The 24,904-nt window shown below is 46.3% G+C and overlaps 1 protein-coding gene across 2 annotated transcripts in view; it reads right to left on the bottom strand.

Annotated features, from left to right (window-relative positions):
* Positions 1 to 24,904, bottom strand: part of DAAM1 (dishevelled associated activator of morphogenesis 1) — a 184,461-nt gene that overhangs the window by 52,897 nt on the left and 106,660 nt on the right. For both annotated transcript variants that reach the window (XM_081191534.1, XM_081191535.1), the window contains exons 4-7: positions 15,619 to 15,690; positions 5,615 to 5,709; positions 2,713 to 3,046; positions 475 to 585 (exon numbers count right to left, since the gene is read on the bottom strand). In XM_081191534.1, coding sequence (XP_081047660.1) covers positions 475 to 585; positions 2,713 to 3,046; positions 5,615 to 5,709; positions 15,619 to 15,690 — 612 coding nt within the window. The remainder of the gene's footprint in view (positions 1 to 474; positions 586 to 2,712; positions 3,047 to 5,614; positions 5,710 to 15,618; positions 15,691 to 24,904) is intronic.

Genomic DNA, 24,904 nt, shown 5'->3' with positions numbered 1-24,904 from the left:
AAGAAAGAAAGAAAGAAAGGAAGGAAGGAAGGAAGGAAGGAAGGAAGGAAGGAAGGAAGGAAGGAAGGAAGGAAGGGAAGGGAAGGGAGGAAGGAAGGAAGGAAGGAAGGAAGGAAGGGAGAAAGAAAGAAAGAAAGAAAGAAAGAGAGAGAGAGAGAGAGAGAGAGAGAGAGAGAGAGAGAGAGAGAAAGAAACTATTAGGCTGAACGGGGCCCTGCCCCACCAACCTTAAACAACCTCCACCTGCCTGCTTTCCTACTTACAAGAGCTCAGGAGGTGTCACTCCCTGGCTGCTCACCCCCCCATCTCAGTATTGCCCCTTGTAGCATGGAGGAGAATAGGGGCAAAACTAGGATTAGTTGGCTCTGCCGGCCATTGCCTCTAGTGCCACCTCCTGTTGGACCTCCACCCCACCAGCCAAAGTGGTTGCCAGCCTCCGTGGTTGAAACATATTCCTCCAGCCCCCAAACTTACCACTCCAGCCCCTTGGCTTAGAACTGCGTTGATGAAGGACATAATAGCTGTCTTGAGGCTCACTTCGTCACGGTATCGGCCTGTGCTTCGGTCCAGGTCATTTATTAGTGTCTGTGGGGTGCAAGGTTTTCAATTAATGACGTCTACAGGTGCAGAAGTGCAGGGACAATATGCCATCAGTGCAAACCCATTGCATTAAGGGGGAAAAAAGAACTAGTTTTTTATGCTGAGGATCACAAAAAAAGTATGGCCCACCCATACAGCTTCCCCCACTGTAGAGTGTTCCAGATGTTTTGGGCAGCTCCCAGGTGCTGGCAAAACATCTGTGAAACAAAACATCTGTAGGACAAAAGCTTGGGGAAGGCTGGGTTGGAATTACCTGTCCATGCTAATGAACTGGCTAGAGATAGCTTTTACATATTTTGACAGAACCACAGAGTCTCTGAGTTAACCACCCATATATTAATTGAAAAAAAAATTAAAAATCAATATTATTTTTGTTCTTTATTGAGTTTGTCTACTGCCCTTCATCCATAGATCTTACGGTGGTTCACAGCATAAAAATACAATGTAAAAACAAGAACGAGAAAGCAAACCCATAAACCTCCCCCCCCCCCCCACAACCCAGTTGATGTATGGTAGCTTCCAGGCATATCTCTCAGGTGTCACTCAAACAAGCACCCTATTCTTGGGATATTGTGTTTTAAATTGTTGCCACCTGCCCTGGGACATTAAGGTGAAGGGCAGATGCTGCTGAAATAATGCAAAAATAAAATTATTATTATTATTATTATTATTATTATTATTATTATTATTATTATTAACTTGTATACAGCCTTATACCTGCAGGACAGTTCACAACCTAAAATCACAATATAAAACACAAAACTCATAATAAAAACAAAAACAATAACAACCCCCCCCAAAAAACCCCACACATTTTAAAAGGGCATTGGAAGTCAGTCAGCCAGATGCCTGGTTAAAGAGGAATGTTATCACCTGGCACCTAAAGGTGTATAATGAGGGCACCAGGCAAGTCTCCCTGGGGAGACTTGCGTTCCACAAACGGGGAGCCAGACCGAGTTGACACCAGAAAGCATTAAAATAAAAAATAAATGCAGAGATTGCCCAAACTGATGTAGAACTCAAAACACTAAGTAAAAGTTAATACTGGAGGCAGAGGATAAGCTCTAAAGGGTCGATGCAAGAAGAGGTTTCTTCTCCAACTGCTGACTCTGCTAAAAACAGGCATTGCCTGTTTTCAAAAACCTGCAAGCCCTGTTTGATCAGACAGAAGCCGTGGGGCAAAAGAAGAACTGATATGCTGTGGAAAGGAAAAAACGTCTCTCCAACGGCCTTCATTATTTCCCAACCTGTGCCATGTTTGGTGTCCTCTGCCCCCTAAACACTGAGAGGGCCCAGTCCCCCGCCAGCAGATATTGAGGGGGGCCAAAGACACCTTGCCACTAGACTGAGTTGGCCCACATGGTGGTCATCCTGGTTGTGGATGGTAGGAGTTGGAATCTAACAGCATCTGAAGGACTGCAGGCTCCTTCTCTCTCTCTCGCCCCCCCCCCTCCGGCCCCAATCCATGCTGCAGGTAGGGCTAAAAGATGGATTATTGTTCTGTTTATTTCAACAATTTATACCACTATTTCCCAAACTTGGGTCTCCAGCTGTTGTTGGACTACAACTCCCATCATCCCTAGCCAGCAAGGCCAGCAGTCAGGGATGATGGGAGTTGTAGTCCGAAAACAGCAGGAGGCCCAAGTTTGGGATCTTCATACTTCTTAATGACAACCGTCTTGTGGTATACAACCAAGAATACAATATAAAAGGTAAAGGTAAAGGGACCCCTGACCATTAGGTCCAGTTGTGGCCGACTCTGGGGTTGCGGCGCTCATCTCGCTTTATTGGCCGAGGGAGCCAGCATACAGCTTCCGGGTCATGTGGCCAGCATGACTAAGCTGCTTCTGGCGAACCAGAGCAGCGCACGGAAACGCCGTTTACCTTCCTGCCAGAGCGGTACCTATTTATCTACTTGCACTGGTGTGCTTTCAAACTGCTAGGTGGGCAGGAGCAGGGACCGAGCAACGGGAGCTCACCCCATCGCAGGGATTCGAACCGCCAACCTTCTGATCGGCAAGTCCTAGGCTCTGTGGTTTAACCCACAGCGCCACCCGCGTCCCATATTTCCCAACGTACAACCAACTTACGTGGCAAGAGGCAAGTCCGTACCTGAAAGCGAGTTCTTTCGCTGGCGTATTTCTGGTAGTGCACCATGGCTTCCAGCACCTTCTTGTGACCCCCGGGGACCAGGCACACAGCTCCCATGATTTCCAGCACGGCAACCTTGGTCTTAATGTTTTCCGTGCTCAGGCTCTGCGCTATCACATTAATGCTCTCCAAATGGGCCAGGACGTGAGCTCTCCCCAGAGAGTTGTTCATCAGAGCTTTGATGCACCCGATGAGAGAGGTATGTATCCGGGACTCAGAGGTCTCATAGTCCATGCTCTTCAGGAAGTTCAGAATACACGTCAAGCCATCCAGGTCGATAAACCTGGTGACAAACCTGCCAGAAACAGATCGCCATAAATACAAGAGGGTTCGTCAGGGGAAAAACACACAACGCAAATTACAAATTTTACATCAGATAAAGATCCTCTCCCCAGCGAAGTTTTGTTAGACCCCTTTCTTTCCCCAGGGCTACAACAGTTTAACAAGAAGGTACAGCAACTCGGGCTGTCAGTGGAACTTTTGTGATTGATATCCCTTCCATCTGCCAAGGCTATAATAAAAACTAGGTTGTGGGATATTGAAAGCCAAGAACTAACAGTAGCAGCAGAGAAAACATGTTCCCCTCTTTATTTTCAACTTTCTTGGGCGCCATAATTACCTTGAATTTCTGCTTAACCCTCAAGAAAGAAGGGCATTTTCGCTGGCCAGGTTTAATTCAATTCCATCCAACCTCCTTTGGGGAAGGTTCTCAGGCAGGATGGAAGGAGAAAGAACTTGCCCATGTGAAGACCTCCTGGTGGAAACCCTTACACATATGCTTCTCAATTGTAAACTATATGCTGATCTCCGCCAGCAATTCCTAGATCAACTCTGTATCTCCAAATGGAAACCAGAATCAGAGGTCATACATTTTCTATTACTGGGGAATGATCAGGAGCTCATCAAGTCAGCGGCTAAATATCTCTATTTGGTTTTTTGTTGTCGAAATACACTGCAGATGTCTGATCTCCCTGGAGACCAAGAGATGTGACGATAGACTGCTCTCCTTCCTTTTTTTTTTTTTTAGCACAAGTTTTGTGCCACTGGGGAAGTAGTAATTCTGTATTGATTTGTTTTGGATGTTGTATGTGATACCAATAAAAGGTTTGATGACGATGAAATTACAAATTACGTTAAGCAGAGGTTGGATGGTGACCTGTTCTGGATACTTTAGCTGGGATTACAGCATGGCAACCTCCAGAAGCTGTTGGACTCCAGTTCCCCAAATGGCCAATGGTCAGAAATCACTAGAGTCAGGGCTTTTTTCAGCCCGAGTGCAGTTCCGGCACCTCTCAGGTGGTGGGTGCCATTGTGGGGTGGCTTTCTGACATGGTCCTGCTGTCTTCTGCTGCCACCAGTTGCCAGAGTGGGAAAGAGGAAGCAGACAGGATGGGAAGCTGGGGAGAGTGTCATGAAATTCTACTCAATATTGATCCAGAGTAGATTCCAACGTATAGTTAGCAGAGCAAAAGCTTAAACAAGTGTCAGTTTGAACTTATTGGTACAGAAGGTATTGATCTGATGTGTAGAGATCTTTCCTATTCTACTTAATTCAAGAGGGTTCTGGAAGCTTCTCTGTGTGGAAGAAACAAGCCGAAGGTTCATGGTGTTTGGGTACAGCTGAGTACATCTGGCTTACACTGGTTCTCCTATCTCTTTCTGTCAAGGTCATGTTGACTATAAAAGTAAGGCCAGAAGGAGCCTGTGCTTCACTTTCTCTTTCTATATCTTTTCCATCTGATGTGGTGTTCTGTACACAGTATGCTATATAGTGTTAAAGTTTAGACTTATTATAAGTTATTGTAAGTTTAAGTTAAGTCTGCTGCAACTGGATTTCTTATGGACTGGGCCAATCCTGAATGTACAGTGGTACCTCAGGTTACATAAGCTTCAGGTTACAGACTCCGCTAACCCAGAAATAGTACCTCGGGTTAAGAACTTTGCTTCAGGATGAGAACAGAAATCGGCAGCAGCGGCGTGGCAGCAGCAGGAGGCCCCATTAGCTAAAGTGGTGCTTCAGGTTAAGAACAGTTTCAGGTTAAGAACAGACCTCCAGAACAAATTAAGTACGTAACCAGAGGTACCGCTGTATTGGATTTGTGACCATTATGCTCATTTGCCTTCAATAGAAGTAGCAAACTTGGCTGAATGAAATACAATTGCCTCTGGTCTATTTTTGGGGAATCCTGCAACGTGTTTAAGTTTTTACTCTGCTAACTACACATTGGAGTTCTGCTCTGGATCAATATTGAGTAGAATTCTATGACAGAGAGGTCACTACAATTCTGAGCCTCAAGTACCACCCTCATGGAAATGGGGCTGGCGGGGGCCGAAGAGAGAATGGGAGGCGTGCATAGGCAGGTGGGTGGGCTTGACATGGACACCCCCCCCGGGGAAACCCCCTCGCCAGGAGAGGTTGAGACTACTAGCGACGACGGCTCAGTGGAACCTCCAGGGTCAGAGTGAGTTTATCACTCTGAACAAGAGGCACAGCTCCCTATAAGATGGTGCAGCCAGCATCTTGTCGCATGATTTTTGCTTCAAGATGGCAGCTTCGGCAGTGTCTGGGTTGGCGAGGGTGGAGGTGAGTCCCGGCACTTTTTATTCCAGAAAAAAAGTAACCCAGTAACATCTGTCTCTGGTTCTAGCGATATCTTCTCAGCTCCTTTCGGCAAAATTAGCAATGACTGACCAGAACCTTATGGAGATTAACATTAAGAGTTCTTTGGCTAGAGAATCAATTCCAGGAACCCTTTCGCTAGAGAACCAACAGGAAAGCAAGCAGTTCAACCAATAGGAAAGTAAGCAGTTGAACCAATAGGAAAGCAAGAAGTTGGGCAGCAAAGCAAAGAAAATCATTTGCCTCATTGGTTTGGTCCTCAGCGCCGTCTTCAAACTCTCTATGGTTTTGCTGCGCTCTTCTTCATCTTCTTTTTCCAAAGCAATCAGCGATTTTCTCTGCAAAAGGTAAAAAGAAAATCACCGCAAGAAATAAGTTAGGCACAGCCAGCTTATTTACATACCGCATTTTGCACGGAAGCCAGAATACACAATAAACATGAACATCCCAGCAAAACACAACCCCAGTCTCCCAGTATATATAAGGGTCTGGTGGCTTCTGTTTCAGTGTGTATCTGAAGAAGTGGGCATGCACATGAAAGCTTATACCTAGAACAAACTTGGTTGGTCTCTAAAGTGCTACTGGACTATTTTTATTATTATTGTTTTGACTGCGCCAGACCAACATGGCTACTTACCCGAATCTAGAATCCCAGCACAACGTGAAGTAGATCAGCGAAGAGGCAGACTCCCAATTGTTTAGTAACAATAATAACAAAAAAGACTCCACTGCCCTGTAAATTACACTACTAATTTAAGAAAGCTTGGGGGGAAAACCAGGAGTGGATTTTTGTGTGACGGGACTGGGAGCTCAGTTCTAGCACTGATTCCTAAGCTAAGCAGGTGCACAGAGGGCCCCTGTTCTTTACTTCCAGGAGTATGTTGCTCTACCACTGCAAGTCACTGGTTTGCACCAGGCTCTGATTGGTGGACCTCAACGGCAGGTGGTGATGGAGCAAGTGGATCCTGTGAGCCTAAAGTCTGTGCAGGCTTGATCTAAAAGCAGATTCATACGCTTGCATTTCCATTGCTTTGTGACGCCCTGTTTAATATGCAACAATTCATACTGAGCTGAAAAATATTCAGCCCCAGAGCAACCGATTCTGTAGGAAGTTAATGCTAATGAAACAGAAGAGAAATCACAAAGGACAAGGAGGAAGGGCAGAGAAGCATTTAACGGCACACTAGCAATTAGGCCATATTTAATTTCATTTAGCAGTATAGCATTATTAGCATAGTGCCTGCTTATAGCCGAAATGGCTTCTATTGTGCCCAGTACATGAGTCTAAATGGGCACAGGAGAATAGCAACTGATAACTAAGGCTGCAATCCTGTGCACACTTAGGAATAAACTCCATCTAATTCAATGGGATTGATTTCTGAGTAAACATACGCAGGATTGCCCTGTAAGACTCAAAAGTGTATGGTAATGGACAGATCAAAATCCACTGCGAACCAAGACAGAACCAATGGGGTTCCTACATCTAGTTTAGGAAAAGTGAATACAGTTGAGAGATACGTGTTTCAACTTTTTACAATTTCATGGGGAGGAAAGGAGGTTTTGTGAGATTTCCAGTTTTGGGAGAGCATAAGTAAAGGTAAAGGTAAAGGGACCCCTGACCATTAGGTCCAGTCGTGGCCGACTCTGGGGTTGCGGCGCTCATCTCGCTTTATTGGCCAAGGGAGCCGGCGTACAGCTTCCGGGTCATGTGGCCAGCATGACTAAGCTGCTTCTGGCGAACCAGAGCAGCGCACGGAAACGCCATTTACCTTCCCACCGGAGTGGCACCTATTTATCTACTTGCACATTGACGTGCTTTCGAACTGCTAGGTTGGCAGGAGCAGGGACCGAGCAACGGGAGCTCACCCCGTCACGGGGATTCGAACCACCGACCTTCTGATCAGCAAGCCCAAGAGGCGCTGTGGTCTAAACCCGCGTCCCTTTGGGAGAGCATGGATGGCTCATAATTTTCCCAAACTGAATCTCAAGACATTTTGCAAAATTTCAACAGACGTGTGTGGATTTGCACAGATGCAACAGGATGCTTAATTCTCTGTGCCAAACCGTGTTCTGAAATTCAACTTTCAAGGAAAAACCTTCTCTAAGTGACATTTTCCCCAAACACCAACCTGACATTCAGAAATCTCCACATGGTTGCAATTGGACCCATGCCAGTTGCAAAATGCGCCTAACACTGACAACAGACCACTTCCTGAAACCCTGGAGAGTCAGCCTCAGTGTAAACCACGGCTGGGGAAACAGAGACCTTCTGGATTCTATTGGGCAACAATCCCCATCGTTCCTGTTCACAGGCTATTATGGCTGGGCTGATGGGAGTTGGAGTCTGAAGGGGCAAATGTACCTCATCCCTGCTATATATGTGTTGCTAGACAGGCCAGTGGTCTGATTCAGTATAACTTCCTCTCTGTCCCTGTCTCCAAAACATGCCTTTTGGAAAACTCTACCCAACACACTCTTTATAGTGATATGAGTTTGTGGGTGCCAGACTTTTAATCCTTATAATCCTAGTGTTATGTACTGAGTTGAATAGGATCCAAAGTGCAGCAGTTTGATTGGTCCTAGAACAATAGGATCCAGAATGCAGAAGTCTGATAGGTCCTAAAACAATAGGATCCAGAATGCAGCAGTCTGATTGGTCCACAGGAGCCACCCAATCCAGCTCCAGGTGGAAGGGAATCTGCAACCTGATTGGCCTGCAGGAGAATCCCAGAATTAGCCAATCACGAGGGGCCCATTGTGTAAATAATGTATATAAGGCAGACACTCTGGGGGAACTTCCATTCCTCCTTACCACTATGAGCTGAATGAAGAGCATGAAATCCACTCTTGACTCTGAGTATATTTCATCTAGCAAGTGTTATAAAATAAGCCAGGCTAACTTCCTCAGGAGGTGATCGCCTGGGCGAAGGGCCATTAAGAAAAAGAAGGAGAGGTGATGGGCCATTAAGAGAGCAAAAGAGAGGGGGCTCTGTGCCAGAACACCAATGGGTGAGTCCCGTCCTCCAGCTCACAGATAGCGAGACGGACAAAAGCCAGAGGTTAGAGTTGAAGAGTGTGTGCAATGTGACCTAGAAGTAAAAAGTTACAGGCTGAAAAGCCAGAGGGGCAAAGCAGGATGTTTGATTTCTGCTAGAGTCAAAGGCTGCGGCTATGGGAGAGGCAAGACCCTTTGATGTTGTGAACCCCTCCATCGTATGCTCAGGTTGCATATATGTGGAAAGAAGAAGAGTTTGGATTTGATATCCCGCCTTTCACTCCCCTTCAGGAGTCTCAAAGCGGCTAACAATCTCCTTTCCCTTCCTCCCCCACAACAAACACTCTGTGAGGTGAGTGGGGCTGAGAGACTTCAAAGAAGTGTGACTGGCCCAAGGTCACCCAGCAGCTGCATGTGGAGGAGCGGAGACGCGAACCCGGTTACCCAGATTACGTGACTACCGCTCTTAACCACTACACCACACTGGCTCTCAAATAAACCACATCTATATCCTAAAGAGACCGCAGTCTCTGCTGTGCCTCCTTTGCAAAAGGAAACAAGCCCTAGGGGAGCTCCTGGAACCCCTGGAATCTTGCACCGCTCGGAGGTCAGGGTGGCGTGCAACAACATGGGATCTCTAGCCGCGGTGGCCCCGCTCCCTCCTGACCTTGTCATCTGCGTCCCATGTTTGCTTTAAAGGGGACACTGCAAAGAGGAGCTCCTGGTGGCATTGCCAAGCTACCAAACACAAACACACACCACCCGCTGATATTCAAAGCTGCCCAGGCATTCTGCAAAAAGCACTTCAACATCAGACAGTTTCATAAGTGATCTAATCAACAGCACATTATCTTGTGCCCGTGGCAAGTGGAAGAGTCCAAGGAAGGATTCTATAAGCAGCCTCCAAGCCTTTGCTCCATTGCCAGGGACATCTAAGAAAGGAATCCCTTTCTAATGTTTACTCACCCTCTTCTTTCCCTCCCTCTTTTTGGGGGGGTGGGGGTGGGGGTGGAAAAAGCTGCCTGTTTGCACAGAGGAAGTCAGACCCACGGGTCAACCTAGCTCAGTACTGTCTGCTCAGACTGAAAGCGACTCTCCAGGGTTCCCAGCCCTACTTGGAGATGCCAGGGATTGAACCTGGAACCTTCTGCATGCAAAGCAGATGCTCTACCCACTGAGCTATACAGTCCTCTCCCTAAAAAGATGCCCTGCACCACTGGGTCTACCTAGCTTAGCCTACACTGGCTGGCAGCACTTTCTGCCCTTCAGACTGTGACTTCTGATCCCAAAATGTTTTCCTGCTTTTATAGCTCAGTTTAAAAGGTACAAGACTCTTAATCTCATGGCTGTGGGTTTGAGCCCCTCGTTCGGCCAAAAAGAATTCCTGCATTGCTGGGGGTTGGACTAGATGACCCTCCGGGGTCCCTTCCAACTCTACGATTCTAGTTTTCCATGAGTATTAACTGGCCTTCCCCACACTCAGATGGGAGACCCTGCTTAAAGGCCCTCTTGAAGCTGAATCATCCACCAGCCTCATGGTTTGTCCTAGAATTCCTGAGCTGCCTCTTCCTCCAGCACTGAACACAGCTCTTGACTGTGAGGTGGTCAAACCCTAGCGCATGTGTGGTTTTCTTCTCCTGGAATCGTCAAGGACGTTCCCCACATTCCTGAGATGATAACAGACTGCACTGTGGAAGGGGAGTCAGGAAGTTATTGCCTTTTGCTACAGTCGCTGCTTTTTCTCATTTTTCTCTCTGTTCAGCAAATGGTGTGCAGAAATAAGTCTGGTCGGGATGGAGGATATATCTTCCCTGTCTCCTGCTTCCCAAACCTTCTTTTTTAAAAAAACAAACAAACAAACAATCACCCAGATATGCTGGGGATTAAAACTGGGACATTCTGTGTGCCAATCCTGCACCAATGAGCTACCATCTCTTCCCATATGCTGAGTGGGTGGGCCAGGTGAACAGCTTGTTGTTTAGTCGTGTCCGACTCTTTGTGACCTCATGGACCAGAACACGCCAGGCACTCCTGTCTTCCACTGCCTCCCGCAGTTTGGTCAGACTCATGCTGGTAGCTTCAAGAACACTGTCCGACCATCTCGTCCTCTGTCATCCCCTTCTCCTTGTGCCCTCCATCTTCCCGAACATCAGGGTCTTTTCCAGGGAGTCTTCTCTTCTCATGAAGTGGCCAAAGTATTGGAGCCTCAGGGTTATATTCAGGATCTGTCCTTCCAGTGAGCACTCAGGGCTGATTTCCTTCGGAATGGATAGGTTTGATCTTCTTGCAGTCCATGCGACTCTCCAGAGTCTCCTCCAGCACCATAATTCAAAAGCATCAATTCTTCGCCGATCAGCCTTCTTGATGGTCCAGCTCTCACTTCCATACATGACTACTGGGAAAACCATAGCTTAACTATACGGACCTTTGTTGGCAAGGGGGTGTCTCTGTTTTTTAAGATGCTGTCTAGGTTTGTCATTGCTTTTCTCCCAAGGACCAGGCGTCTTTTAATTTCGTGGCTGCTGTCACCATCTGCAGTGATCATGGAGCCCAAGAAAGTAAAATCTCTCACTGCCTCTATTTCTTCCGTGAGAGATTTCCATGAGAGAACAGAAAACCCACCAAATCCTTATCATCTCTCCTGTCCCAGTAGACACATGGATTTGGTTTCACAGTGCCAGCAAGAGAAGAGGTCCAGCCGTCTGTGAATAATGAAACTGGGATGGGTAGATCGTGTGTGTGTGTGTGTGTGTGTGTGTGTGTGTGTGTCTGTGTGTAAAAAGTTGTTAACATTTCCTCTAAAGCCGTCTTGGAGGCGGTGATGCAATCGGACAGCTGTCACCGGGATGTTAAGGGAGGAAGCTGCCCTGCAGAAATGTTTAACCAATGATGTCATCCTTTCATGGCAGCAATTCACCGTAAAAATCCAAGGGGATAAGGTTTTTCCTCTTAAGTGGAGCTGAAGTGTTTTATGTGCAACGGGGACACTGAACATTTGCAAGGCATTTTATGGTTCCAGCAGAGAAGTGCCCACATCTGAGAAGCTGAAAATCTGAAGCTATGTCCAGAACGCTAGATCTCACCACAAGTGAAGAAAAATCACACACATACACATTCATATGTTTCACAAGTTTGGAGGAAGGTAGAAAGATTTTAAGCTGCCTCTGGTTTAAATGAGAATCAACTCATTTGTCTGAAAGAGGACTACCCCAGGTTTTTCCCCCTTTAGAAATGTGGTTTGTGTTTTTTAAAATGTTTTTATTTGTAATATTTTAGTGCTGCTCTGTACTGGAGGGGTTGATAACTCCGTTGTAGCTTGTCCTGGGGCCAGTAGGAGCACATACCGAATCAGACCATTGGGTCAATATTGTCAACACTAACTGACAGCAGCTCTCCAGAATTTCAGACCTTCCCTACCTGAGGATGCCGAGAATTGAACCCGGGACCATCTGCATGGAAAACAGCTGTTCTTTTACTAAGCTGGGGTCCTTTACTGAATGATCTAGTAACACAGAAAGCTGGACCCCATGCATTGCAGGGGGTTGGACTAGATGACCCCCAGGGTCCCTTCCAACCCAACAGTTCTATGATTCTAAGTAAGACCATTGTTCTGTTTGGCTCAGTACTGTTCACATGGCAGTAGCTCTCAGGATTTCCCCAGGGGCTCCTAACAGAATACGGTGGTACCTTGGTTTACGAACTTAATCTGTTCGGGAAGTCTGTTCTTAAACCAAAGCATTCTTAAAGTAAGGCGTGCTTTCCCATAGCAGTGGGGGACTCAATTTACAAATGGAACACACTCAACAGGAAGCGGAATATGTTCTGCTTCCAAGGCAAAGTTCACAAACCAAAACACCTACTTCCGGGGTTTGCAGTGTTCTTAATCCAAGTTGTTCATAAACTAAGCTGTTCTTAAACCAAGGTACCACTTTATGGAAAGCACAATAAAACATCAAACATTAAAAATTTCCCTAAACAGGGCTGCCATCAGATGTCTTCTAAAAGTCAAGATAGTTGTTTATTTCCTTGACATCTGAAGGGAGGGTGTTCCACAGGGCAGGCGCCACCACCGAGAAGACCCTCTGCCTGGTTCCCTGTAACCCCACTGCTTGCAGTGAGGGAACTGGCAGAAGGCCCTCGGAGCTGGACCTCAGTGTCCGGGTGGAGACGCTCCTTCAGGGATACTGGACTGAGGCCGTTTGAGGCTTTAAAGGTCAGCACCGACACTTTGAATTGTGCTTGGAAACACATCAGGAGCCAGTGGACTGGTGTTAAATGGTCCTGGCAGCCACTCCTAATCACCATTCTAGCTGCCTCATTCCAGATTAGTTGTAGTTTCCAAGTCACCTTCAAAGGTAGCCCCACATAGAGTGCATTGCAGTAGTCCAAGCAGGAGATAACCAGGGCATGCACCACTCTGGTGAGACAGTGCGCAGGCAGGTAGGGTCTCGGGTTGCGTATCAGATGGAGCTGGTACAGCTGCCCTGGATATCTGTGAGTCCAAAATGACTCCCAGGCTGCGCACCTGGTCCTTCAGGGGCACAGTTACTCCATCTTCGATCACGGAGTCCCCCACACCTGCCCGTCCCCCAGAAACAGTACTTTTGTGTTGTTGGGATTCAACCTCAATCCGTTAACCACCATCCATTTACAGTGGTACCTCGGGTTACATACGCTTCAGGTTACAGACTCTGCTAACTCAGAAATAGTGTTAAGAACTTTGTTTCAGGATAAGAACAGAAATCATGCTCCGGCGGTGCGGCAGCAGCAGGAGGCCCCATTAGCTAAAGTGGTGCTTCAGGTTAAGAACAGTTTCAGGTTAAGAACGGACCTCCGGAACGAATTAAGTACTTAACCCGAGGTACCACTGTACCAACCTCCTCCAGACACTAAAACTGGACATTCACCACTCTCACTGGTTCCGATTTAAAGGAGAGAGGTAGAGCTGGGTAGTTTTAGTCTAGTAAAATCAGGTGAGTTCCACGTTGGCTATCCCTGGTTACACCATTCATCCCAACCCACAAACTTTCAAGCATGGGTTGGTTGCTATAAGGACGAAAAGCTTGTTTTTTAACGACGTCCACCGAGACAATATCTCTTCTGCAGAATCGAAAGCTCACACCCCTAATGAAGGCCCTCTGTGTGCAACATTTTTCGTCCAGCAGCTCCGTTTCCCAATTAATTTCTGCTTCTGTGCAGATCAGACTTTTCTGCAGGTCTTTCCGCTTGGAGCTTGCTCTGCAGGGAGCTCTCTCCTGCACTCTCAGGTGCGTCTGGGTGCCAAGAGCTGTGGGTGGCATTTGGCTTAGCCTGCTACGGCCAGAGAGGAGGCCGGACTGATCAGATACAGCAGAGGTGAAGGTTGCGCGGGAGACGTCAAGCGACGCCCTGCCTGCAGCTGTCCAAGCAACTGCGGTGGCATCATGCCACGTGTGTGTTTGCAAACGCGGGGAAGATTTGTTTCTACAAACTCTCTAATGACTTCAACAAGAGCCCCTTGATCAAAGAAAACAGACCCGGCTTGTCTTTTAAGTGAGCTGATTTATAGGCCCTTTGGGCAAGTGTTGCCTCGTTACGCCAACAGGAGCAAGCAGAGGGGGCTGGAATTCTTACCGAGGGTGAATAGAGGCTGCTTCTTTTTTTGCAACCGCAGCATCTGCAGATCCCTCGACAAGGGCCAGGGCAGGAGCTGCGACCTGTGGAGGGATTGCGGGGGGTCTGGGAGCACTGGATATCTGCAGCCCTTTCCCAACGGCTGCCAGGGAAGCTGCCATTTTTGTTTGCCTATTTCTTTCCATGTTATGTTGTTGTTGTTTAGTCGTTTAGTCGTGTCTGACTCTTCGTGACCCCATGGACCAGAGCACGCCAGGCACTCCTGTCTTCCACTGCCTCCCGCAGTTTGGTCACACTCATGCTGGTAGCTTTGAGAACACTGTCCAACCATCTCATCCTCTGTCATCCCCTTCTACTTGTGCCCTCCATCTTTCCCAACATCAGGGTCTTTTCCAGGGAGTCTTCTCTTCTCATGAGGTGGCCACAGTACTGGAGCCTCAGCTTCAGGATCTGTCCTTCCAGTGAGCACTCAGGGTTGATTTCCTTCAGAATAGATAGGTTTGATCTTCTTGCAGTGCATGGGACTCTCAAGAGTCTCCTCCAGCACCATAATTCAAAAGCATCAATTCTTCGGCCATCAGCCTTCTTTATGGTCCAGCTCTCATTTCCATACATCACTACTGGGAAAACCATGGCTTTAACAATACGGACCTTTGTTGGCAAGGTGATGTCTCTGCTTTTTAAGATGCTGTCTTTGTTATAGCACGCCTGGATAGCTCATCTGGTTAGAGCGTGGCGCTCTTAATGCCACGGTTGCAGGTTTGATCCCCAAATGAGACAACTCCATATCCCTGCATTGCAGGGGGTTGGACTAGGGGATCATCAGGATCCCTTCCAACTTCAGGGTCCCTTCTATAAGCCCACCCTTTGGAGGCGCAGGTCAGTTCTGTGTCCAGGGCAGCTGTCTTACCAGCTCCACCTGGTACGCAGGCTGAGACCCTCCCTGCCCGCGGACTGTCTTGCCAGAGTGGTGCATGCTCTGGTTATCTCCCGCTTGGACTACTGCAATGCGCTCTACGTGGGGCTACCTTTGAAGGTGACCCGGAAACTACAACTAATCCAGAATGCGGCAGCTAGACTGGTGACTGGGAGCGGCCGCCGAGACCATATAACACCGGTCTTGAAAGACCTACACTGGCTTCCAGTATGTTTCCTGCTTGGCAGGGGGTTGGACTCGATGGCCCTTGTGGTCTATTCCAACTCTATGATTCTATGTGTTATATCTGCACAGAGTGGGCGGGCTATACTAATACTAATACTAGAGTTGGTGTCAACCCCTGGAGGGCACCACATTGACTAGGCCTGTGCTAAACCATAGTTTAGTGTTATGAGAATGAACCCAAGGCTACATGGACTCAAAGCCTCCACACTGTGTAGCCCACAAAGTGAGTTCAGAAGGTCTGACTTATGTTCTGATTAACAGTGTCCAAACCCAGAAGGTTGTGATTCGGCTAAACTATGGTTAGTTGAAACAATGCCAAACTTCAACCCACGGTTTATGAAGCTGGCTTGCTTTCATTAACCATCGGTAAGATCAACCACTTTTTAGGGTTCTTGAAACACAGCCCTGGTTTTGTTTCTCAGAACCATTCTTCTGTTTAACGAAGCCAGAAAGCAAATTTCTCAATCCTCCACTTACAGCAGCCATGGAGTTAAGCTGATCAATGTAGAACTCTGGCCAGCTCGTGGCTCCTTTATTTTCTTCTTGGTCCTGAAACAAAGAGACAAAGGGAACCAGGTCAGAAAACACAACACTGGTTTTGCATTACCCCAAGCAACTCACAGCTGCTCCCCAGACAGATGATTTGGTACACAATGATCCACCCTCCTGAAACTTGCTGATAAAAGTTACCCAAATAGTTCAGATTATAACTGGAAACTCTTGAGACGTGACATTTTTTAAAAGAGGTACTAAATGGGGAAGAGTTTATTCTCTTGCAGAAAAAATGCTACTTGAGTGACAAGAAAATTATGAGCTGAAGATCATTCTTTAGTGTACACAGCAGAAACAGACAACCTGTTTTAAATCAAGGAAGAGAGAGAAGAGAGAGAGAGTTTGGATTTGATATCCCACTTTATCACTACCTGAAGGAGTCTCAAAGCAGCTAACAATCTCCTTTTCCCTTCCTCCCCCACAACAAACACTCTGTGAGGTGAGTGAGGCTGAGAGACTTCAGAGAAGTGTGACTAGCCCAAGGTCTCCCAGCAGCTGCATGTGGAGGAGTGGGGAAGTGAACCCGGTTCACCAGATTACGAGACTACCACTCTTAACCACTACACCACACTGGCTCTCATTCCCTTCCTATCCAGCATCCTTTGCGGAGAGTAGCCAACCAGATGACTATGAGAAGCCCACAAGCCTTTGGACATTTGGTGGGGCTTCATGTTAACTGCCCCTAAATCAGCATTAGAAACCCCCCAGGTGTACTTTGCAACCACATGCAGATCTCTGAATGCCAGGCTGGCGACTGACCTCTCCATCCAGCTGGCCCCTCCAGCTTTCTTAAGCAGGCAAGCAGGAGACCTTATTTGTTGCATTTATCTCCCAACTTTTCCTCCAAGGAGTACATGGTTCACCCTCTTCCTCAGTTAATCCCCACAACGACCCTGTGAGGTACGGTAGGTTAGGAGGCTGTGAATGACTCTGAGGTCACCCCCAGTGAGCTTCATGACTGAGTGGGGATTTGAACCCTGATCTCCAGGTCCTAGTCCGACACTCTAACCACTACACCACAACAGCTTCCTAGAGTCCTTCTGCTATGGGGCAGCTCTATAAATGAGGTAGGTAAATAAATATAGCCAAATGTCACTTAGAGAAGGCTCTGAAACATCTTCCTGGAAGCTTGAATTTCTTTCTAGATTGTTTCATTTGATGTTTTAATGTGTTGTGAACCACTTTGAGATTTTTTTCTTTAGATAGGTTTAGGGAATAAGTTTGTAAATATTAAATGAAGTATGGAGAAGATGGGAAGTTAGATGTACTTTAAGAAGATCTACTGTCAGAATATATGACTTTATTCTTTTGTTTTGTTTGATTTTTGTTGGTGTTTATAATAAAGCATAATAAAAAAGAGATTTTTTTCCTTTAAAATATAAAGCGGTACAGAAATGAAATGAATAATAGTAACAACTTTCTTGTAGGGAAAAAAAGGCACCTAGACATTCCATTGTGAGTACTGTAATCTAGTTTTAAGGTGCCATTTGGCAATTAGCTTATATATTTGAGTTTCTAGCATTGCCCTAAATGAGCCAAACATGAAGAAAGCTATGCTCATGTGTCAAAAGGAACGTCAGGTTTTAAGTAGGCCTCACTGTCCTGGTCCATGTTTCTCAAGTCACCCTTCCAAGTGACAGGCAATTTCTTACAAATTAGGAACTAAGGAAAAGAGAGGTGCGGAATGTGATAAGAAAACCAAGTTTGCTGCCAGTGAACCAGTTATCCCTGCTTACAAAAAGCTGGCAGATTCACGGTCATTTCTCCCCGTCCCCAGAGAGGGTGGGGAGCACCAGCTGCCTCGAGTGCTGGGTATCACTGAACAATCCACTGCAGGAGAATTAGGTCACTCACAGACAAAACCGTTCACTCGGCTGGCAAAGAGCCAGGGGCTGGAGCGACGAGTTCACAGGAAGAAGAAGAAAACAGCTCTGCTTTCACGTTGCAAGCTCAAGCCCAACGGTGGATTAATTGTGGTGTTTAGAAGCTTTCCTAAACAGGGCTGTCTTCAGATGTCATATAAGAGACTGGTAGTTGTTGTTCTCTTTGACATTGGTGGACCAATGTATGGTATAAGTATCATCTACTTGTAGTCAACGTAGTCTAGGTTCATCTCAAGACTTCACTGCTGCAACAGGGTCCCCATTCAGGGGACCATCCATAACTGATCAAGGACTGCAAAGTGGTGACCTCCCAGATGAAGATGTGCTCCTAATTCCCAGCAGACGACAGGAAAAGGTGAAGTCTTTCGGCCTGCTATAACAAGGGTGTTTCTGAACCTTAAATTGAAGCCCATGAAACAAAAAAATAATATTTAGAATATACTGGACCCCATTACGTTTGTTTTAAAAAAGGGGCTATCTAAGGTATCTAACTGTTGGATATGCAAGAGGGATAATGCTTCTCTAAAACATGTTTTTTCATTGTCCTATGTTGAAAGATTTTTGGCAGAAGGTAACTGAAACCATCAACGGAACAACTTTACATTTACAGAGCAAAATATCCTCTTGAATTATATACCCAGCACATGGAACCTCACAAAAGGACAATATGAGTGGACTATCCGTGCCCTGACCACAGCAAAAAGACTGATACTGATGAATTGGAAAAATAAAAATGTGGCTCCCTTCTACGATTGGACTGAAGGCTTATACAAGCTCGCAACGTATCAACAACTTGCATATAAATGCAGACTTGCCATAGACAAATTCCAGGGTATTTGGAATCCATTCTTACAAATACCGTAATAGGTTGAGATCTGGTGAAGTACAATAACAACTTTGTAAAGTATACAGTTTGGGGTTTCCCCCCTCCCCCCTTTATTTTCCTTTCTACATGGATTCTGTTTCTCTTTCTCTCTTTTACTTACGTCTCACAATGTTTTAGTGCACATATAATTATGGACTTCTTGACCTTTCAATAAAGATGTTTTAAAAATAAATAAATAAGTCTTCCGGCCAAGAGGTGATGGGGAACATCTGACCTTTGACCCTTCTGAAGGTGATGGACTCCCACCAGCCTCACCTGGCATGGTCAGTGGAGGGGGAGGTTGTTGTCCAGCAGCCCCCGCAAGGCCACACTTCCCTCATCTCTGTGTTCAGAAATGCAGCAACATTCATTTCCTTGTCTTTAAGTGAACCCATCGATGTGATTGGGAGTGTAAGTCTGTGGGCAGGAGGAAGAGTCGACAGCCTGAGAGGAAATTACAGAGACATTCTCTGCTGATTTCTTGGCAGCAGTGGCAGGAGCTGCTCTTGGTGGAGATTTTAATTGCAGTGGAGGAATCGGAGAGGTCAGCATCGTAAACTTTTCGCTGGGAGCTGAGTAGCTAGAAAGCCAGGACATGTTTGAGACCTCTTCGAAAGCAGTGATCCTGAATTATCCTGAGTGAGCAAAACCGCCTCGTTCCAGAGCAGAAAACCGATTTGCCAGCGCTCAAAACCTTTTCGTGTTCATTAACTGCAGGAAAATGAAACTCTACAATTGGAAAATCCCACTCTCTCATAGATGTTACTGGAGGGAGGCAGACAGTGGGGGGTGATATGAAAAGGGCCATCTTGGGATAGGGATCTAAATAGTCACTGATCCTACAAGTAAGTTCAACAGGAGTATAACATTTCTTTAAAAGCTCTTCTTCCATCATCATCATCATCATCATCATCAACATCAACATCAACACCATCTTCATCCCAGGGCAGTTCACAACAGTTTCTTGGTGTCTGATCAACTAAATAGAATTTATCCATAATAGAATTAATAGGAAATAATAAAATAATAGGAAATCAGCCCTGAGTGCTCACTGGAAGGACAGATCCTGAAGCTGAAGCTCCAATACTTTGGCCACCTCATGAGAAGAGAAGACTCCCTGGAACAGACCCTGATGTTGGGAAAGATGGAGGGCACAAGGAGAAGGGGACGGCAGAGGATGAGATGGTTGGACAGTGTTCTCGAAGCTACTAACATGAGTTTGACCAAACTGCGGGAGGCAGTGGAAGACAGGAGTGCCTGGCGTGCTCTGGTCCTTGGGGTCACAAAGAGTCGGACACGACTAAACGACCAAACAACAACAATAGAATTTAAATAGAATTTATTTTTCAACTAGTTCAGCACTCTATTCGCACGGTAGCTAATTGGATGCTTATGGCAACCCTGCAAGCAGTACCTGAAAGCAGCAGCTACAGTTTTCTGCAACTAGTATTGAGGCAAACAGCCTCTGGTGGTGGAGTTTTACCCACAGAAATTACTATAACTAAGTTGGAAGATGGAGCAAGCTTGTTTTCTCCTGCTCTGGAGGGAAGGAACCAGTGGCTTCAAGCTACAAGAAAGGAGATTCTGAGACAACACCAGGAAGAACCTTCTGACCGTGAGAGCTGTTTGACAGTGGAATGGTCTCCCTCAGGAGGTGATGGACTCTCCTTCCTTGGAGGTTTTTAAGCAGAGGTTGGATGGTCATCTGTCCTGGATGCTTCAGTTGAGATTCCTGCATTGCAGGTGGTTGGACTAGATGACCCTCCGTGTCCCTTCCAACATCTAGAGCAGTGCTTCTCAAACTTGGGTCTCCAGGTGTTTTTGGACTACAAGTCCCATCATCCCTGATCACTGGCCCTGGTAGCTAGGGATGATGGGAGTTGTAGTACAGAAACAGCTTCTTCATCAAAGATTTACTAAGCTAAATGTTGTCCAGTCACAAAAATAATAGCGGATTTGAATTCCTCACACCCAAAGCTGTATTTTTAAGACCCATCCCTGAAGAAATGTACAAAAATTAGATTTCACCTCCTGACACACCTTGCTAACATAGTGTTCAAGGGTAAAATTTATATCCATAGCTGGGCTCACTTTTGTGTTTGGCTCCTGGAAGGTTTCTCAGAAGGGAATGTGGCCCTCTGGCTGAAAAGGGTTCCTCACCCTTGCTCTAGGGTATTCTGCCACAAACAATATTGAAAACTTGAAAGCCTCTTTATCACCTCATTTGTTTTCTGGGGGTTTGGAGGTGGGGAAGGAAGTCTCAGGGCTGCACTACTCTGTCTTAACCCCTTTACACCCCCCGCTGACCGAATCTAGTTATATTTTAATGCTACATTTCTATATGAAAGGATGTTGGTCATTTCCACCCGCCCGCTGCCCCAGGAAACGGCGTCGCATTTGGAAAAGGCGGGAGAAATTAGCTCAGCAATAAAACGTTTCCTGCTCTTCTGGTCTTTCCTTGCAGGCCTGGCCAAACTCTCAACACCACAGAGCATCCCTAGATCCAAACACGAAACATCAACACGGCAGACCAAATGAAACATGTCGAGAAAGAGAGGGAGATGGAAGCGTACGCAGCAAAAAGTACAGTTCCCCCAGTCGATATATATCTCCACTCTTCTTGCAGAGAATGTGCGCGCTTGATTAAAAACCGAACGATGTGCCTCGCTGGCCCAAGCAGAAATGTAAAGCGAAGGAAGCGAGTTTGCTCACTACAAAAGTTTTGTCTCTTTTGGAAAGCAATTGCAGAACTGCGATTCCCCCTCCGCCTCCTTCAAGTAACCACAGGGATCTTACATGTTTATAGCTGCCAATCTGCGTTCCATTTCTGGCCTCGTTTACCAGCACACATTAAAATCTCTGCCTGCCAAGACTTGGTTTGGCTGACTGAAGTCATCCATTCACCGTAAGAAAGAGGCTTCCACAACTGTCAAGATATTTAACACCTACAGCTCAAGCCAAGGAATGCCATTCAGTCGCCACTGGGGTTCGAGGGAAGGTTGTTGTGCCGCCACAAGGAAGCGGAATACGCAACGAAGCGCAAAGTTTCAGGAGGGACAACGGGCAGAGATTCTTAAAACAGTCACGCGAGGGACTGTCAAAAGTGGGTCTTCCACTCAAATGAAAATGTTTGTTTTAATCTTACTTAAAAACCAGTAGTGATGTATGGAAGTGTATCCCAAGGTGATGTATCCCAGTAGTGATGTATGGAAATATATAAAGAAGGCTGATCGCCGAAGAATTGATGCTTTTGAATTATGGTGCTGGAGGAGACTCTTGAGAGTCCCATGGACTGCAAGAAGATCAAACCTATCCATTCCGAAGGAAATCAGCCCTGAGTGCTCACTGGAAGGACAGATCCTGAAGCTGAGACTCCAATACTTTGGCCACCTCATGAGAAGAGAAGACTCCCTGGAAAAGACCCTGATGTTGGGAAAGATGGAGGGCACAAGGAGAAGGGGACGACAGAGGATGAAATGGTTGGACAGTGTTCTGGAAGCTACCAGCATGAGTTTGACCAAACTGCGGGAGGCAGTGGAAGACAGGAGGGCCTGGTGTGCTCTGGTCCAGGCAGTCACAAAGAGTCAGACACGATTAAACAACAACAACAAAAAACCACCTGCCATTGCCACCATCTGGAGGTGCATGCTTGGGGATCATTGGATCTCGACAGTTTTTACACACTAATACCACATCCTGTGGAATACTTTCGGTTGTATTTTATCTGCACCATCAGAATGAATTTCAGGAATTTCCGTGCAGCCTTGAGCAGGAGCAGTGAACAATATTATAATGAATTGTCTTCACTTACCCCACTGCCCTGCTCACAGCTGTGAAGAATATTCTCACGTTATGAATGGTCCATGTCACCATTAAGAAAAAGAGGTCAGAAGAGGCCAATATATAAGTGGACTGTCCTTGGATCAAGTGACTTTTTGTCATTTAAGTTCTCAAAGTTCTTAACCTAGCTCAAGGTTGTCATCTAAACAAGCCAGATGTTGAAGGGATAGTCATTCCGTCATTTGAAAAATAAGACTTGAGAGCCATCTTCCTCAAAAATGGCAACTAGACATTCCATTTCAGGGGTTGTAACCTTGGTTTACAAGGGATGTGGGTGGCACTGTGGGTTAAACCACAGACCCTAGGACTTGTCGATCAGAAGGTCAGCTGTTCGAATTCCCGCAAAGGGGTGAGTTCCCATTGCTCGGTCCCTGCTCCTGTCAACCTAGCAGTTCGAAAGCACATTAAAGTGCAAGTAGATAAATAGGTACCGCTCTGGTGGAAAGGTAAACAGTGTTTCCGTGCGCTGCTCTGGTTCGTCAGAAGCAGCTTAGTCATGCTGGCCACATGACTCGGAAGCTGTATGCCGGCTCCCTCGGCCAATAAAGCGAGATGAGCGCCGCAACTCCAGAGTCGGTCACGACTGGACCTAATGGTCAGGGGTCCCTTTACCTTTAACCTTGGTTAACATTTGGCGCCTAGGTGATATATCTGAGTTTCTAACACTGCTGATGTTAAACTCAGCTGCAATACTTCCAGCTGTTCATTGCAAGTGCTGTATCTCAACTTATTCCCGCATGTATACCAACCCTACTGGAACCACCCAACGTTACAAAGAACATAGATCCAGTGGGAAATCTCTGCTTCTCACTCCAATTCCCCAAGGAACGTAACGGGACCAGACTATACAGAGGCCAGATCTCATCCGCCCCCAAAAGCAGACTACTCATTTTGATTACAGGATGTTAATCAGCAAGGAAGGGGTGAAAACAGAGGATGCTTCATTGACTACATAGGAAGTGTCACTGAAGGCAATAGGCTATTAGCCTGACCCTGACCCAACATCCCCTTCTTCCCATCTGCCGGTTTGTGCCTGGGGGGGTGGAAGAAAGGTTAAATGAGATTTCCTGGTAGACTAGGAGAATTGGAAAGCCTAAAGCATTGCCAAAGGGCAGAGGAGAGAGGGGCGGAAGAGATTTTGCTATATGTTTTATTGATCTCGGATGGGCATAAGACCTAAGGCTTGTTTAAGGAGCAAAATCAGCAGAAGCATTTTTGCACATCTATCTACCATTAATTTTACATCCCCTCAAGGGAGAGGAGTCAAGGAACAACTCAGACTTGGGCAGCAAGTAGTCTAAAGACCTGATTGCCCAGTTTCACCTTTCCAGTTTCTAAAAAAAAATAACCAAATAAATTCAGGTGCTTTTATTAAATTGATAACAACAATGGGAGGTGCCAATGAATATAGGAACTACTAAGGAAGGGCCTCTTTGCGAGCCCCACTTGGGCACCCCAGAAACCGGCTTTCAGAGACATACTCCCTACAATATATGTTTGAGTTTTCTGGATGCTAGGGAAGTAGATATTTTAGAGAGGCTATCAACAAATATGTCCACTAAGAATATCTTCGTTTCTAGAATCCTTATCCCACATTTTGACGACGTCCCTCAAAGCAGTTTAGAAAAGATAATAAAACAATTTGTTCCAAGGTAAACATTAAAATCAATTAAAGGCATCTATCATAAAGCAGGCACCTTAAGGCAATTTTAAAGCAATTTCAACTCCCAGCGGTTGAAAAACCATGCCAGCAAATTGGGCCCAATAGAACCATCCTGTACATATCGCTTGCCTTGCACTCTCTGTTGAAAATTGTACTCATGATGTATAGAGCAAGGGGACCTAATTGTATCTGGCAAATGTTACAAGGTATGGCTTTTTAAACACACACACACACACACACACACACACACACACACACACACACACTGCTGCCCAGGGAAGACTCCATCACTTATATTTGTCCTCTCTATTAAAAACAAACAAACCAAAAAAAGGTTCAGCGTCCCACATACACACAGTGCATGCATTTACATTTCATTTGCTGCAGGAGCAAAGGGAAAATCTGAATTGCGATCTCAAAAATACTACCAAGATCAGAACAGAATTGGGCAGAATCCAGATTTTTCAGTTCCTCTGCGGTGGTGAAATCATGCTCAATCAGTGGAAAGGCTGTGGTTCAATGGTAGGGCACACACTTCGCATGTAATGTAACAGGAGTCAGGGTTCAACCCTTGGCATCTCAAGCTAGGAATGAGAAGAAGAAGAAGAAGAAGAAGAAGAAGAAGAAGAAGAAGAGGAGGAGGAGGAGGAGGAGGAGTTTGGATTTGATATCCCGCCTTTCACTCCCCTTCAGGAGTCTCAAAGCGGCTAACATTCTCCTTTCCCTTCCTCCCCCACAACAAACACTCTGTGAGGTGAGTGGGGCTGAGAGACTTCAGAGAAGTGTGACTGGCCCAAGGTCACCCAGCAGCTGCAGGTGGAGGAGCGGAGACGCGAACCCAGTTCCCCAGATTACGAGACTACTGCTCTTAACCTCTACACCACACTGGCTCTCTGGACAGCCACTGACCATCAGAATACAGAGCTGGTTAGCATCCTATGCTCCCGAGGTAGCAATTCA

The sequence above is a fragment of the Podarcis bocagei genome, assembly GCF_964188305.1.
Source record: "Podarcis bocagei genome assembly, chromosome: 1".
In the NCBI taxonomy this organism is placed as follows: Eukaryota; Metazoa; Chordata; class Lepidosauria; order Squamata; family Lacertidae; genus Podarcis; species Podarcis bocagei.
This window is presented reverse-complemented; position numbering and strand designations above follow the sequence as displayed.